The following is an 18,420-nucleotide window of genomic DNA, read 5'->3' on the forward strand; positions in this document are numbered from 1 at the left end:
ACGCCTATATATATTTAGTCAAATGACGAGGATCCAACATAGAGAATATTCTTGACGAGTGATTCAAGTATTCCCGCTCGAACTTCGTGCCTTGAATTATAAATGAAGTCATTAAACAAATCTTCAGATTAAACGAGTTTGAAATTTTTGCATGTTAAGATAAAAACTTCTAGTACAATAGTATTTTATTATTATACTTTTTTTTCTTATTTATTATATTGGTTGATGTTGAGAAGGAGATACGTTATTTCAAATTTTGTCTACTAAAGTATAAGATCTAAGCGGGGTCTTGTCTCTCGAATTATATGATGAATTAGTGGTCGACAGTTATAGGAGTTTTTTCTAAACGAAACATTAACTTTTTCGTGAAAATATGATTTGTGAGTGTTTGGAGAGAAAGGAGCAAAGAGGGACGGGAAGAAAAGTGTATCTTACGATAAATATTATTGAAATCGGGACCAAGAGTAGACAGCTTTGGGTCTAATAATATTCCACATGTTTTCTTCCTTTGTGTTTTCAAAACAGCCTGGGTTTCCCGAAAACAACTCATTCAACTAGCCATAAAACCATGCGTACGAATTTTTCACCATTTACAAAAATTACAGAGTGTGATTGATAAGAGAAAAGTCTAAGCAACAAGACTCTTAGGCTGTAACTAGTATTAAGTGGAGTAAAATGGTGAAAAACAAAGATGAAAAGGGAGGTCAGAGAGAAGCAAAATCCAGAGTAATTTTTTCTCTCTATTTAATGTAGAGTAAATTTTTTTTTTCTTTTTGGGTGTAAAATGGAATAAAAACAAATTTCACATGATTGAAAAGTAAAGAAAAGTTTATCGAAAGCAAACTATTAAACAAATTATACTTGTGTACCTTAACTATTTGACTAGTCAAACATTTCTGTCAAGTTAAAGTACCTTAAATTACTTTTTTGCAGGAACATTAATTAGCCCATATCTGACAGTTTACCTCGATAATCAGACAAATAATAACTAGACATTGATTAATACAATAAGTATCTACTATTCGTTTAACAAATATAATCAAGTCTGACAAAAACAACAATATTCTCAGAACAAAAAAAAACTTACAACTTCAACCTTACATAGCGCGGTATTATTAATGTGGGATTACCAACAAAAGTTCCAACTCTTCGGTTAGTGTAAAGTGTAAACAACTAGAGAAAGGTAGAGGAAGAAGACGATACCTAACAAATTTTCTTGTATTGATAAGATACAATGTGTTATGTGTCACTTCACTTGCACAGCAAATGTATCCGGTTACGCCAACAGTAAACCATAAAGTAAACCAAACACTAATAACACTTAACACGGTTAAGAACTCTAATATCTTCTTGTGTTCATAACTCGTGGTTTCAACATTTGACCTTCATATATGGGATTGTTTGGTTAGGTCCGGTTTTAAGCCGATGTAGACCAAAAAAACAAACAAAAAAATATGAAACTAGTGCAAATCAAAGTTAAATTACAAAGCGTAGATGATCTCAGGTAGAAATGTTACCAAGCAAAAGAAAAGGTGGCTTCTTAATTCAACACAGGCCCATTCATACCATTTTCAATATTTAGTATAATTATTTTGAGATGGTCCAATGTGTTATGATCTAAAGGGATCATCAACTGAACTCAACACGGGCCTTTATACCTAACCACCCTTTGGAATGGTTTTGAGATTCTAAAAAAAGGTCAAGAACCGGTTGGCTTATTAAAATCGAGAAGAGCAAACCGGTTGAAACAATCCACGCAACAAATATAGGAACAAATGCTGGGATGGGACAAAGGGTTCAAAAAAATCTGCAATAGACCTCTTTTTTTTTATTTAATTTTCATTTTCTTTAAAAATAGAAAAAGTAGAGAAATGACCATTATCCTTACAAAAGTTGATAAAATTACCAACCCAACCATTCAAAATTCGATCCAGATAATATCATTTGGATCCGGGTCGGATCTTTTCTCAATCCCTAATTTTTTTTGTTCTTCCCTCTTTTCAAAACCAGATGGTTCAATTGCATCCAATTTTTTCATCCCAACTTTTTTAAAAACGATTCTCTTTCTTAGTCTGCATATTGTTCATCAACAATCACCATTTTCATAATCAATTATCTATCTTGTTCTCTTTTTTTTCTCCATTCATGTTTCTCTCATCTTAAATTAGAATTTAAAAAAAAAAATTCTTCGGATTCTGGGTTCTATCATTCTCATTCCAAATCTATCAACCATAATCATCTTTGGTCAAATCGATCAACCCATCATCCTCTTCAACCAATTTTCTACCATTTTAAACCGAATATTCTCATCAATGTACAATATTCACGACAATGAAGAACACAGAGTATTACTGCTACAACTAGTATAACTAAAAAGAGTATAACTGATACAACTAGTATAACTACAAAAGAATATAACTGGTACAACTAAAATGTATATAACTGGTACGACTCGAATGCTTATAACTAGTATAACCGATGCAACTCTAACACATATATTTAGTATAAATGGTACATTTAAAATGTGAATAACCAATACAACTTTGCATCTTCAACTTTTTGTTCTCGAGGCCAAATAAATTAAGAGAAACTTTCTGAGTACATACTAATTGAGATATTTGTTGTTTTTTTTCTTATATGGAATATCAAATTGGTTTTTCAATTTATGAAATGTCACAATTATACCAGTAATACTCATCTAATATATAATAAAAAATTATATCAATTGTTTGCATCTCTTGGGTTTAGGGGTTGTACCAATATTTTCACTTTAGAGCTTTGTAAAAATACATTTGATGTTTATTTATCATAATAATATGACTAATATAGTTAACAAACCCCAAAAAGATGTAATTTTTGCATCAGGTACAATTAGGAGATTCGTTTGTTTATTTCATATGTAAAACATGATTTACTAGTTGTGTTAATTATAGTAGCTACATATTATACATAAATGATAACATTTATGCATCTTTAAAATAATACTAAATAAAATAGTAAGTAGTTGTACCAGTTTTTTAGTTATATACCGGCTGTACATAGTTGTATTAGTTTTTTAGTTGTACAAGTTTGTGCATAGTTGTACATTGGCAGTGAAATCGAAAAAAGTAGTTATACCACATAATAAATACAATTACATCAGTTGTACCACTTATTTATGTTTATATGCTTTTGCCCGGTTACAATAAAATCATCAATTTCGTAAAAATACATTTCATGAATGTTTTTCAAAAACCAAATGGACAAATAAGTTAACAAACCTTAAAAGTATAAGGTAGATCATGTAAACTTATGGAGTTGTGTAATATTTTTTGAATTTTTTTTTCAAAAATATAAATAAATTAAGAGAACTTACGAACACATACCAATTAGGATATTTGATTGTTTTTCTCACATGGAATACCAAATTGGTTTTGTCATTTTCTAAAATGTCAAAGTTGTATCAGTTGTACCAGTACTACTCGTCTATATGTTTAGTTGTAGAAGTTAAACCAATATTTTACAGGTTTGTAAAAATATTTTCGATGTTTGTTTATCATAACAATATGGCTACTATAATTAACAACCCTTAAAAGTATAAAGTATATAATGTAAAATTAAGAGTATAATTTAGTAATTTAACAACAATATGAAAATCTTAAAAAATATATATGAAATGTTTGTCATCATCTACCAATTATGATATTTGTTTGTTTATTTGTTATATAAAACATGATATAATAGTTGTGTCTAGTGGTTATATATTATACATAAATTATAATATTTATATATCAATTATATAATTTTTAACATATTTAGTTGTACGAGTTATACTAGTTATACTCAGTCGAATGAGAAAATGAGATAAGAAAATTGTGTGGCTCTGAGTTGTTCACATGGTTGAGATTTTTTTTAAAAAAAAAGATAAATGGTATTCGATGGCCAAGATTAAAACACAGAAATAAGATCTGATGGCTAAGGTTGAACCATCATTAATGGCAAAAACGTCATTTACATAGCCCTTGTCCCATGTAGATTAAAATTGGTGGTGACAGATTTTTTTTCATCCATTTGTCCCATTCTAGATTAAAGTCCACAAATATATGTTGGAGTCTGGAACGCGTTGGTGTCTTGTCTCCCAAGCAGAGTAGACTCTCATTTTCACATAAAAAGATACCAAATTTTCGTTCTGGGCTTATTGGTTATCTGATTGCCCACATCGTCACTTCCCAAAAGCTTTCGTCTTTCCTCCAAATCTGATACCAAAGTTGCAATCTTTCTGCGTTTGGGTATATTGTTAGTCCCGAGACACAATGATATTCTCCAAGCTCGCTCGATCCGCTCGCTCTAAGGTTCGTTTCGTTCTTTTCCCATTGTTAACTATTGTTTCCTGATTTAAAAAAAGAATGAAACTTTTTCTGGTGAAAATTAGGGATTGGTGGTACACGGCGGTGGTGTGAGATCGGCGATTATAAGCGAATGGAGGGTTCGAGCGCCGTCGGGTGCGGCAAATGAGGTGGAAGGTGGATTAGGGTTTCTGAGGCGGCGGTTTGCTTCTTTAGCTGCTCATAAAGGAGTAGTGGATGCCAATGATTTGAGCCGCGTTTTCGCTAACCCTAGATTGCGTCGCTTCTTCTCTACCCAAGCCCCTAAGAAGAATAAGAAGACGAAGAGTACGCATCATCAATTTTAGTTTCCTGTCTAATTTGCTTGTGGACTCTCTCTCTCTCATTAAATGGTGTGCTTTTGTGCAGATTACGAGAACTATTATCCCAAAGACGCTAAGAAAGCTCCCAAGAATGAGCACAAATCCGAATCCAGAGGTAAACATTCACTGAAAAGACATGCCCTGTTGTTCTAGTGAGTAATTATTATCATTAAAGCTAATAGTTATGGTGTCTGAGCACTTGTTTCTAGCTTCTATAGATTCAGTAGTTGTGTCACTTGTCAGTAAATATAATATCAATTATTCTTTGAGCAACTTTTGCTTCTGAAAGGATTGTGAAATTTTGTTTGTAAGGGTTGTAGTTGTAATTATTTGATACTCTTATTTGTTGAAAATGCAGAGGGTTCAAAGAAGAGTGAGAATGAGAATGCTGGGGACTTTAACACAAAGGAGTTCCAAAATTTGTTAGTTCCTCTGATGGCCATTGCTCTAATCCTTTCCTCCTTTTCCCTTGGTTCCCGAGAACAGCAACAGGTAAGGAGGCATTGTTTAACCAAAACTTTCTTTATCTTGATGGATCTATATGTATCTATATCATGTCAATCTAACTTTCTGTATTATTATTATTATCCGTTTCAGATTAGTTTCCAGGAGTTCAAAAACAAGCTCCTCGAGGCTGGTCTAGTTGACCACATAGACATTTCTAACAAATCAGTCGCTAAAGTCTACGTGAGGAGTTCACCGAAGAGCCAAACCGAAGAAGTCGTTCAAGGTCCTGGCGCCAAAGGTCGTGGTGGTCAGTATAAGTACTACTTTAACATTGGTAGCGTTGAATCGTTCGAGGAGAAACTCGAAGAGGCTCAAGAAGCGTTAGGCGTTGATTCCCATGACTTTGTCCCCGTCACCTACGTCTCTGAAATGATCTGGTACCAGGAACTGCTGAGGTTTGCGCCGACTTTACTTCTCTTGGGTACGCTGGTTTACGGGGCGAGACGGATGCAAGGTGGATTGGGAAGTGTAGGAGGACCTGGTGGGAAAGGTGGCCGTGGGATTTTCAATATAGGGAAAGCTCAGATAACGAGAGCTGATAAAAACTCCAAGAATAAGGTTAGCATTAGCACTTAAAAAAAAATGCATTGATAATTAAAATTTAATGTGTGAAAACTCTTAACGGATAGTTTATGATTTTTTGCCAGATATACTTTAAAGATGTAGCTGGATGTGAGGAGGCTAAGCAAGAGATAATGGAGTTTGTGCATTTCCTTCAGAACCCAAAGAAGTATGAAGATTTAGGAGCTAAGATCCCAAAAGGTGCGCTTTTAGTAGGCCCACCAGGGACTGGGAAGACCCTTCTAGCAAAAGCTACGGCTGGAGAATCAGCTGTGCCGTTTCTGTCCATATCTGGTTCAGACTTCATGGAGATGTTCGTTGGTGTTGGACCTTCCAGAGTGAGAAACTTGTTCCAAGAGGCTAGACAGTGTGCACCTAGCATTATATTTATAGACGAGATCGATGCCATTGGCCGTGCGAGAGGACGTGGAGGTTTCTCCGGTGGAAACGATGAGCGTGAAAGCACTCTCAATCAGCTCCTGGTTGAGATGGATGGGTTTGGTACTACTGCTGGTGTCGTCGTGCTAGCTGGGACCAACAGGCCGGATATTCTCGATAAAGCCTTGTTAAGGCCCGGCCGGTTTGATCGTCAGATAACGATAGACAAGCCTGATATTAAAGGGCGTGACCAGATATTCCAGATATACTTGAAGAAGATTAAGCTAGATCATGAGCCTTCTTATTTCTCGCAGAGGCTTGCAGCACTCACTCCTGGCTTTGCTGGAGCTGACATTGCGAATGTGTGTAACGAGGCGGCTCTTATTGCTGCTAGGCATGAAGGAGCGACGGTGACAATGGCTCACTTTGACTCTGCTATCGATCGTGTTATTGGAGGTCTGGAGAAGAAAAACAGAGTATGTGTGCCCTACTACTACTATCAACAGTTTGCTCATTATGAGGCAAAGATTTTTGTTATCTTCTTTTTTTAATTGGTTGTTCCATGACTGCAGGTAATAAGCAAACTGGAGCGACGTACAGTTGCGTATCATGAATCTGGCCATGCGGTTGCTGGGTGGTTTCTGGAACATGCAGAGCCATTGCTAAAGGTGACTATCGTACCTCGTGGCACAGCAGCGCTTGGGTTTGCGCAGTATGTTCCAAATGAGAACTTGCTGATGACCAAAGAACAACTCTTCGACATGACTTGCATGACTCTCGGCGGCCGTGCTGCTGAACAGGTAACTACTTTTGGCTGTGACACTAGAGTAGTGTTAATAGTTATTAGCATATGTGTTTTGTCTTTTATCGATAATTCTCATTACGGATTTAAGATCTTAAGTGAATCCTTGTTTGTTTGGTGCGTCCACAATGAAGGTATTGATTGGAAGAATCTCGACTGGTGCTCAGAACGATCTGGAGAAGGTGACCAAGATGACGTACGCGCAAGTAGCCGTTTACGGATTCAGCGACAAGATAGGATTACTTTCATTCCCGCAGCGAGAAGACGAGTTCTCCAAACCATACAGCAACAGAACCGGTGCTATGATAGACGAAGAGGTCCGAGAATGGGTGGCCAAAGCTTACAAGCGAACGGTCGAGCTCGTAGAAGAACACAAAGAGCAAGTGGCGCAGATCGCTGAGCTACTGCTAGAGAAGGAGGTTCTGCATCAGGACGATCTTACTAGAGTTTTGGGTGAGCGTCCGTTTAAGTCTGGTGAGACAACGAACTACGACAGGTTTAAATCTGGATTCGAAGAGACGGATAAGGAGTCTGTGACGGTGAAGCCTGTTGAGGATGATGGAGCTCCTCCACCGCTTGAGCCACAGGTGGTTCCAACATAAAGACACCAAAATGGTTACTAAAAATGTAAATTTCATCGAAGGTAATAAAGTGAACACGATAATGTATCTTCTTCATGTTTTGAACTAAACATAAGGAAGGAAGAAGCAATAATGCTTTGATTTGGTTAAAAGGCTCCAATATTTTTTTCTTTGGACTGAGGCTTTCTATTAAGCTCCAATGTTATAAAAATCTATTATGTAATGATTTTTTTTTAAAATCCAATTTAATCACTTCATATTGGTTCTAAACTGATTAAAATATGTTAAAATTGATCTGAACTGATAATCTATTTAATTAATTAATAATATTATGTAAGTACATAAATTTAAACACTAGATTTCATTGATGAATATAATTCCAGATTACAAAAAGGATCAACATCAATCCTACAATTTAGACAAAGAGATGACTAAGCCAAGAGGGATAACCCACTGCTATATAAGATTGATGAAAAGCCTTTGTGATTACACTTGAAGCAATCTTTTTTGCTGCAAGGATATGATGATGGGAATGCATCTGAGCTTTCCAATCATTAAAATCCTTGATCCAGTATAGCAAATGGTGCGAGTAAAACCGTAAGGATGGCCATGCTGCAGGATTGTTTATCGCTCCAATAATATCACTATCATCACTAGCAAAGAAGCAGAACAACAAGCAAAAGCTATAGATTTAGAGAGGAAGAAGAGAATCATCTACGGCTGGAAACCTCCTCCAACATCTTGGTTCAAGTGTGACATTGCCTCTGCCTGGGATCACACTAATCGCCAAAGTGGAGCATCTTAGTGATCTTTTTGTAATCTGGAATTCTATTCATCAATGAAATCTAGTGTTTAAAAAAAAGTAAGTACATAAATTTGTTTAATTTCTTATTTGTATATGTAATTTTTATAAATATATCAAGATAATTTTATAATTAAACCTAAAAATTAAAATATCAAATTATAATTTTAAAAAAGTAACCTACTAATCTCTAAGCTCTGCTTAGCCTCCAAATAAGCCGAATGACTCATCATATACAAAGCTCGTACTCAATTTCATGAACATTGAAAGGCTCCATCTCTCTCTACTAAAGTGTTAGTATTTCAAGATAAATACATAGAATGTCACATAGCAAAGCAAAAGAAAACAAAGTAAAAGAAAGAAACAAATGTTATTACATGAAAAATTATTCTGATCGCAAGACACAAGTTAAGAAGGGACCCAACAAGAAGAAGAGAACAGGATACGACCTTTCCAACCTTGCAAGAACCAGTTACTATCTTGATCAAGCACAAAGTCTTTATGGTAACCCCACTTCTTCATCTTCTCCCTAAACGACTCCATGAGCTCTGCCTCCACAGGCTTCTGCTTAAACCCAGCCCTAACCATCCTCACTTGCCACTGCTTGTAAGTCTCCGGTCTCTCCACCCTATCCACTCCTTCACACGCAATCACGTTCATCACTTCCCTCCCGAAAAACTCCCCTTCGAAATGCATCCTCTCCGGGTTCTCCTTGGACAGAGTCGAACCAAACATGTCAAAGAGCGAGGAGTAATGAAACAAAGCTTCTTTAAACCGCGTGGCGAAGAAGGGAGCGTTGAAAGATCCGTTGATCGTCGAGCTGAGGAAAACGTCAGGTTTCATGTCTCTGATCAGTTTCAAGAACCCGTCTCTCGGGCAATCCTCTTCCCCTGGAGTCACGTCCCTAAGGTTCTTGAACCTGAGCACCGAGTTAACCGCGAGTACTTCGTTCGGTCGGATCTTGAACTCCTCCAAGCGGATTGTCTCCCAGTTCTTAGACGCTATAGCATTGTACTCAAACGGAACACCAAAACGTTTGCAATACTCTCTCAGTCTCCGACCCGTATCCTCTATCTTCTCCGTCGGTCGAAACCCGTTTTGAGGAAGCTCCACAGCGGTTATCCTCAGCTTCCTCGGCCCGGTCTTGCTCTTGGATATGTACTGTATGAACATAGGCCACTGGAAACCGTAGAGGATCCCAAAGTCGATTATATGAAGCACCGAAGCATCTTTGGAAGCGTCGAGAATCATCTTGTTGGAGAAGAAGTAGATCAAAGTCATGAACGGTGAAGCAGACAAGAAGGCTTTGTACGTTTTGAGAATCTGCGCAGCCGTTCGTTTCTTGGAGGTTATAGAGTCGTAGTAGCTCTGGATCATTACTCCGCTGCTTCCTTGAAGACGCGCCTCGAGTGCCTTGGTGAAGAAGTAAGCTAGTCTCTGCGATGCATCGCCGAGAGGCGAACATTGTTTCTTTATCTGCTTTAGCAATTCATCAGCTGCGAGCTTATCTCCTGAGGAGATGGATTGTGCGCATAGAGTGAGAAGCGTGCGGAAATCAACAGCTTTGCTCTTCTTCTTGGCTCGGCCTCCTTCTTTGGTATTAGCAGGTGACTTGCTTGACACGTTATTAACATCGGCTTCTTCTTCTTCTTCTTTAATATGTGGATTCAATTGGTTATCAAGAAGCAGAACCTTATCGAACAGCTCTGTTATGTTACCATCGTCTACATTAGCTGCAGATTGCTTGCTGCTCCTCCTAGCTTCCTCTTCAGGCTCGTGGTTATAATGATGCTTCCTAACTCTAGAGAAGCCCTTTTCATCTTTCACGGGAACGACTTCTTGTTCTAGGTTGAAGATCCATTGATCGGTGTTAGGAAGAAACTTGCTGGCTTCTTCAAGGCCTCTCTTGAACTGGTTAACTGAATCCGCATCACTAAACATACTCCTGACGAGAATCTCATTCGCTGGCTGTCCGAATCCACGCAACGACACAGCAGAGTCAGCTTCTGTCTCGATCCGGACACAAGAATTGCTGTTACTGTTCAAATACTCACCACCACCACCACTACTACCACCGCTACTAGTAGTACTGCTAGTAATCGAATCAGGAGGAGTTATATAAGGAGATTGAGCTAGTGAGTCGTTGATGACTTGCTGCAACATCTCTTCGGTTTGGCGTAGAGCCAAAGCATCGTAGGAGGACATAGACTGGCTCTCGGAGAGAGTCTCTTCTTCCATAAGGAGCTGGTTTACGTACTTCAGAAGAGTGTTTTCTGAATCGATCTCATCAGATGCTGGAGGAGAGTACTGATCGTGATGATGAAGCTGATCAAGATCTTTATCTTGTTCTGTCGCTGGAACCCAAATAGAAGGTTGATGATGATGATGATTCGTGCTGAGATCGAACTCGCTCATAGAAGGAACACCAAATCCCAGATTAGGAATCTGGTTTGGTAAGAAACTCACATCGTAATACTCGTAACCGTTGACTATTCTAGATAAGTTCGATTCCATAAAGAACATAAAGCACATGAATTAAAAAAAAAAAAAAACTACAAATAGATTCAATAAGGGAATCTGAAGCAGGTGAGAACTCAGAGAAACATTGCTTACATCTGAAAAAGAAGGACAAGTGGGACAAGTAAAGTGGACTTTGTTAGATTCAATATGGAAACGTGAAGGTTTGATTGGATTTGGATATTGCTATGCGTGAGAGCAACAGCAAGAGATTGAGAGATGGTTAGAGAAACAGAGATGATATAGAGAGTTGACTTTTGAGTCATCATCGGACCAATCACAAACTATTTTGTATCATCTTTAATTTCATCTCATTAACTTTTGTGATCAATATGTTAAATAGTTTCTAGATCGTCTGTACTATGTAGATGTACTTGATCAATTTCCGTTTTATTTTCATTTTGATGAAAGTCAAATCAATCATATGATATTTAATTTTAATTTTATATGATAGTTGACAAAAACAAGTTTGATCTGCAAAACTTGGCGAGCAAGATTTATGAAGATTCCTGATAGGTGGTGTTGATTATTTGACCAATACGAATTACTTAAAATATTGCTGATAAGTACGATATATTTAACTTTCAAAAAAAAAGTACGATATATTTACAAACTAACGAAAATGTAAAACATTAAGTGACAACGTGCTAGAAACTATTATAGACCCACGACAATTAATAAAAGCACATAAACTCCGGATCTGATGATGTCACAATGTCATTTTTCATATAATATATTGTGATTTTGTGAGATTTTCACCATCTAATATTGTACTAATACTTGAAGAACACACTCTATCAAAATTGAGTGGGTGCCCCGTTTTAGTTGTATAATGTGAGTATGAGAGAGCTTACTTGATCTCCAAATGATCTCCCTTCATATAGAATCATATATTCATCATTCTCAATGATGCTTACTTTTCATTGTTAATAATAGTTTGTGAAAAATGATCTCCCTTCACATTCAACATGCTCAATGATGTTTGTTTGTACCTCTACCACCTTTTTTGTTTATTTGTTTTCTTGTGGGTTAAAAACATACTCTTTACCAGTGTAGCACCACTATTATACTATTACTAGGTTTGGACCTACATGTCCATGTCTTGGTCCACATGTCTATATCATATAATCAAATTCAAATGTAACAACAATTGTAGTTTATAATGTATGACCTGATCAACTTATTTTACTTGATCGACATGCAAAAAGTATCTCTTTCAACTAATAAGTTTCAACTTCAAACAAGTTTTGATGAATATAAAAATAATGAATGCTGTTTGTAAAGAAAGCTCTTTGTGCGAATTATTCAGCTAATCTGAAAACTGCAAGGCAAAAAAAAAGAATAAACCTATTAATATAACCAAGCACTGTGACAATTACTAGACTTCACATATGTAACTTTATATCTATCCTCTTTTTCACAACATACCATTCTCTTTTTTTTGATCAAATCACCACATGCCATTCCTTTTCTTATTTACCCAATCAATATTTTCATTACATGACATAACAGAACAAATAAACAAACAAGCAAACAAAAAGGTATATAAAGTGGAACCTTTACAAATTAACAATGTTTGAATTTTGAAATTTTATTAGTTTATAGAGATATTAGTTTATAAAAGTTTTTTACGTAGATTTCTTATTTTAACATATTTTTATTCTAAGATAAGAAAAATATTTGATTTTAGTATACAAACATTAATTGTTATTTTATGAAATTAAACATTTATAATAATTTTATTATATTATTTTATGTATATAATTTATATTGCATAGAACTTAAATGTGATTTTAGATATAATATTACTAAATCTCATCAAAAATATAAATGTTAATAAAATATAAAGATAATTCCATTGTTAATATAAAAAAATATAATAAAAGATTCTTACTTACATAAAATATATATACATATATATTATTAATTTATGATTTTAAAACGACCATATATTTACATAATTTTTTCTAAAAATATCTTATTAATTTATTAATTTATGTCAAATTTTTAATCGACATAAATTGAAACCGGCAAAATTTATCAATAAAATTATTATCTTATCGAGTATTGATTTATAGAGGTTCTACTGTATCAAATTCCATGCTCATCCATTTTCACGGAGATAACAGTACACTTTTGTCCCGGTTTAAAGTATCTCCAACAGCCCTTCATCCCTTCATTTTTTAAAGGCTTTTGCACTCCAACAGCCCTTTATCCCTTCAAATTTTAAAGGGGTGAATAGTACACCTCCAAATATGAAGGGGCACTGTACAGACCTTTAAAACACTGTTTACTTTTCACTTTAGTCCTTCTATTTATATATGTTTAATGATTGTGTACTTATTGTTTCTTATTTGGTATTCTACTATTATAATTATATTGACACTTAAATATTATGATTTTGGTCTTATAAAATTATTTTAAAATAATAATAATAATATATTAATTTATATTATATACCAATATATACTAATATTCAATAAAAACAAAATATAAACATATTATTTCACACATTATATTTTGGAAACTTTTACACAAATACAAAATTATATTACAATCATAATATTTTACATCAAATAAAAGTTACATAAACTGAAATATTACACATTAAAATATATCTTACAATACTAATATTCAGATAAATCCATAAGCTGAATATTAAGCTTATGCGTTTTCAACAATTTCTAGCACGTAATATTAAGCTTATGCGTTTTCAACAATTTCTAGCTGAATATTAAGCTTATGCTTGTGCCATAAACGAAGATATGTGTTTTCAACAATTTTTAACACGTAATCTTCGAATAAAAAATAAGGATGCTCATTTAGCACTTAAAAATACTTTGATTGAGTATATTTGGGAGCATTACGGAAATAATCGTATTGATTAGTTTTGTATTTTTAATATATATATATATATATATATATAATTTGAATTGTTTATGTTTATTATTATATGTAATTTTATGTTTTTATGTTTTTTTATCTTTTATTATAAGTAATTTGATGTTATAATTAAATATTTTTACTAATTATGTCAATAATAAATATTAATATGTATTTACTGTTAATTTATAAAATTTTAATGGATATAAAGAACTATTTCTGAAATTAAGGACTAAAGTGTAAAATATAAATTTTCAAGAAAAAAAATTTGAAGGTCACCATTGGAGATCACCCCTTCAACCCTTTATTTTGAAGGTGGACCCTACATAAAATGAAGGGGCGTGTTATAGAGTAAGACTGGTCTTGAGCTTTTGTGGTCTCTAGCAACTGTTGTTTTCCTTGTTGCTGGGACCAGTGGGCATGAGCAAATAGTACCCGGACTAAGAGCTCCTGAGTCCTGTGGAACATGCTGACCCTCCTTTGTTGCGGTGATATTCTTGTTGTGTGCACCAGCGTCTTCCATTTGTCCTATCATTGACATTAAGCACAAAGATAGTTACTTCTTGCACAAGAAACACATACCTAATTTACAAACTGAGCTGTCAAATAAGGAGATCAATTTTTGTTTTACCTTCAAATCCACATATGTCCGGTGCCGTGCATTATCAAAAGCTCTCAGCTTACATCACGCAACCTAAAACACATAAAGTGACAACGTGACAAGAAAACTACTCCCTCCCTCCCTCTCTCTCTCTCTCCCTCCATTTTAATTTTTAATATATAATAGAGTTTAATTATAGACCTGTACAACTATTTTTTATTTTATAATATCTACATTTGATTTTTGTGAAAATTATGAAATATATTATTTATTATCTGATTGTATATTATATTAATGGATACAATCCTAAAGTTTTACATTTAGTACCAAACTTATTAATTTAAAATAATCAATTAGAGGAACATTTTTAAAAGATATAAATGATTTCTAAATTTCTCTAGTTTTCATAAAGTTCATTTCTAAATTTATTATTTATGTCTTAATTAATTAATTTTATTTTATGCATTATTCTTTATAATTTATTCAATAAATATAAATTTTATATTTTGTATAAATTTATCATATATAATTTTGTTTTTTTTGTTGTGAATCTCGGTTTTACTCAATCTTTGGTCCATATTTGAATTTATTAACGTATTCATATCATGTAAGCAGTTAATTTTAAGATATTGCAAAATTTAGTTGAAATACATCTGATTGTCACACAAGTTAAGAAGGGACCCAACAAGAAGAAGAGAACAGGATGCGGCCTTTCCAACCTTGCAAGAACCAGTTACTATCTTGATCAAGCACAAAGTCTTTATGGTAACCCCACTTCTTCATCTTTATCCTAAACGACTCCACAAGCTCTGCCTCCACAGGCTTCTGCTTAAACCCAGCTCTCATCATCCTCACTTGCCACTGTTTGTAAGTCTCTGGTCTCTCCACTCTATCTACTCCTTCACATGCAATCACATTCATCACTTCTCTCCCGTAAAATACCTCTTCGAAATGCACCCTCTCCGGGTTCTCCCTAGACAGTGTCGAATCAAACATGTCGAAAACCGCTGTGTAATGAAACAAGCTTCTTTGAACCGCGTGGTGAAGAAGGAAGCATTGAAAGATCCGTTAACCGTGGAGTTGAGGAAAACGTCAGGTTTCATGTCTCTGATCAGTTTCAAGAACCCTTCCCTCGGGCAATCCTCTTCCCCTGGAGTCACATCTCGCAGGTTCTTGAACCGTAGCACCGCGTTAACCGCTAGAACTTCGTTGGGTCGGATCTTGAACTCCTCCAAGCGGATTGTCTCCCAGTTCTTAGACGCTATAGCATTGTACTCAAACGGAACACCAAACCGTTTGCAATACTCTCTCAGTCTCCGACCTGTATCCTCTATCTTCTCCGTTGGTCGAAACCCGTTTTGAGGAAGCTCCACACCGGTTATCCTCAGCTTCCTCGGCCCGGTCGTGCTCTCGGATATCCTCTGTATAAACATAGGCCATTGGAAACCGTAAAGGATCCCAAAGTCGATTATATGAAGAACCGAAGCATCTTTGGAAGCGTCAATAATCATCTTGTTGGAGTAGAAATACATCAAAGTCATGAACGGGGAAGCAGACAAGAACGTTTTGTAAGACTTAAGAATCTGCGCAGCTGTTCGTTTCTTGGAGGCCACGGAATCGTAGTAACTCTGGATCGTACCCCCACTGCTCCCTTGAAGACGCGCCTCGAGGGCATTGGCGAAGAAATGAGCTAGTCTCTGGGATGCATCGCCGAGAGGTGAAGACTGACTCCTTATCTGCTTCAGCAAATCATGAGATGTAATCATATCTCCTATTGAAATGGACTGCGCGCATAGAATAAGAAGCGTGCGGAAATCAACATCTTGGCCTCTTTCTAATAATATCTTACTAGACGGAGACTTGCTGGACACGTTATCCCCTTCTTCGATAACCTGTGGATCATATTCGCCATCAAGAAGCAAAACCTTATCGAACATCTCTGTTAGTTTACCATCATCTACATTCACTGCAGATTGCTTGCTTCTCCTAGCTTCCTCTACTTCTTCAGGCTCGTGATGATGCTTCCTAACTCTCGAGATGTAACTTTTTTCATCTTCCCGGTTGAAGAGCCATTGATCGATGTTAGGAAGAAATTTGCTAGCTTCGTCAAGCCCTCTCTTGAACTGCATAACTGAATTTGTATCACTAAACATGATCTCATTCGCTGGTTGTCGGAATCTAGGCAACATGTTTGGTCCTTGAAACGACAAAACCCCAGTAGAGTTAGTTCTTGTCTTGAGCCGGACACAAGAATCGCTATTACTGGTCAAAACCTCACCACCACCACCACTACTACTACAGCTACTAGTACTAATAGAATTAGAATAAGGAGTAATAAAATAAGGAGATTGAGTTTGAGAGTCGGTGATGACTTGCTGCAACATTTCTTCGGTTTGTCGTAGAGCTAAAGAGTCGTAGGACATCATAGACTGGTTCTCAGCGAGAGTCTCTTCTTCCATAAGAAGCTGGTTTACGTATTTTAAAAGAGTGTTTTCTGAATCGGTCTCATCAGCAGCAGCAGCAGCAGCAGGAGGAGGAGAGTCTTGATCATGATGAAGATGATGAAGATCTTGATCTTGTTGTGTTGATGGAACCCAAATAGAAGGTTGAACACGATCCAAGCGGAGATCGAAATCGCTGGAGGAAGGAACGCCAAATCCCAGATTAGGAATCTGGTTGGGTAAGTAACTCACATCATAATAATCCTCGTAAACGTCGACCATTCTTGAGAAGTTCGATTCCATCATCAACAACTCTCCAAGAAATAACACAAAGCAACAACGAGAATTTGAGAACAAATGTTTAGAAGAGAGAAAGAGAAACCAGAAGAGGAAGTTTCCCGGGAAACGTGAGAGGGGACACGACAAGTCTTGCGATTGGTCCGAGGACGAGTCTAAACTTATATTTGTCGGCTACTTTTTTTACCTGTCTTTCTTTAAGCATATCACTCGTAGGCTTGGGGCCATCTCCTTCTTCTTTTTTTAAGTAGTAGTGACTGTCATGTTAATTTATTACTACTACAAAAGTTATGTCAAGTGGTAGATAATTTAGTTTAAATCATCTTTATCTCTCCCATTAACTTCTGTAATCCATATGTTAGTATTATATTTGTAGAATTGTTGTTGATGCAAGTCGCTCAAAAATAGTATCTACAAAGTTATGTGTAATATGTATGGTTCCGAGTGACAACATGCGGCGGACAACTGCATAACAACTACGGTGCGGTCCTAGTCAGTAGGCGGCCTTTAGGGAAGTTGTAGAAGCCAAGGCTTCAAGCCTTTTTTTGGTTTAGTAGAATAACTGTCATTAATTCATAAAGTTCTTGTTGACAAAAAAAAAATTATAAAGTTCTTCATATGTTTGAGTGATGCCAGTTTTCAAAAGATAGGTAATGGGTTCGATTAGCCGCACAAGCACATTTCCCTAGTATTCATATTTTTAATATATCTTTTCTGTTTTTTTTTTTTGAAAAAAATATATCGTTTCTGTTAAGGTGAATTATGTAATGTTTTTGTTAGGGCTGGGCAAAAAATCCGAATCCAAAAAACCGAACCGAACTCGATCCGGATAAGTAGCACCGAACCTGAACCGAAATTGATTAAATATCCGAACGGGTTCAAAATTTCGGTATTTAAAGAACCGAAACCGAACCCGATCTGAACCGAAGTATTTTGGGTACCCGAATGTATCCGAAATAAATTTATATACTTAAATATATATATTATTTTATATATAATGTATATTAAAATATTAAAAATATATAAGATACCTTTAAGTTTTCCAAAATACTCAAAAAATATATGCAAATAGTCAAAAATAAATATTTAAAATAGCTAAAGTATACTGAAAACACTAAAAATAGTTAAATATCTATTGATTCTTTATCCAAATATTCAAAGAAAACCAATTTATATGTTAAGTTAAGATATTTTGACATATATGTTATGAAAATTTATATGTAATATATTATCTTTCTTATAGATTTTGAAAATTTAAAGTATATAATGAATTTTGAAAATTTAAAAACATTTTAAATGGGTTATCCGAACCCGAACCGAACCACCAAAATTTAGAAATATCCGAATGGGGTTGAAATTTTTG

At 35.4% G+C, this 18,420-nt stretch overlaps 2 protein-coding genes and 1 pseudogene across 2 annotated transcripts; 1 reads left to right on the plus strand and 2 right to left on the minus strand.

The window, feature by feature from the left end:
* Positions 1-4,101: 4,101 nt before the first annotated feature.
* Positions 4,102-7,773, plus strand: LOC108862875 (ATP-dependent zinc metalloprotease FTSH 10, mitochondrial). The gene is made up of 8 exons (XM_018637137.2): positions 4,102-4,331; positions 4,412-4,652; positions 4,734-4,802; positions 5,046-5,179; positions 5,285-5,752; positions 5,842-6,609; positions 6,706-6,933; positions 7,070-7,773. The coding sequence occupies exons 1-8, from the start codon at positions 4,293-4,295 to the stop codon at positions 7,535-7,537; spliced, it is 2,415 nt and encodes an 804-aa protein (XP_018492639.1). The 5' UTR covers positions 4,102-4,292; the 3' UTR covers positions 7,538-7,773.
* An 825-nt stretch (positions 7,774-8,598) lies between these two features.
* Positions 8,599-11,152, minus strand: LOC108857519 (scarecrow-like protein 31). Its single transcript, XM_018631512.2, has one exon. The coding sequence runs from the start codon at positions 10,848-10,850 to the stop codon at positions 8,727-8,729; it is 2,124 nt and encodes a 707-aa protein (XP_018487014.1). The 5' UTR covers positions 10,851-11,152; the 3' UTR covers positions 8,599-8,726.
* A 3,770-nt stretch (positions 11,153-14,922) lies between these two features.
* Positions 14,923-17,347, minus strand: LOC108861608 (scarecrow-like protein 31; annotated as a pseudogene).
* Between the last annotated feature and the right edge of the window lie 1,073 nt (positions 17,348-18,420).

Source organism: Raphanus sativus, chromosome 5, assembly GCF_000801105.2.
Source record: "Raphanus sativus cultivar WK10039 chromosome 5, ASM80110v3, whole genome shotgun sequence".
In the NCBI taxonomy this organism is placed as follows: Eukaryota; Viridiplantae; Streptophyta; class Magnoliopsida; order Brassicales; family Brassicaceae; genus Raphanus; species Raphanus sativus.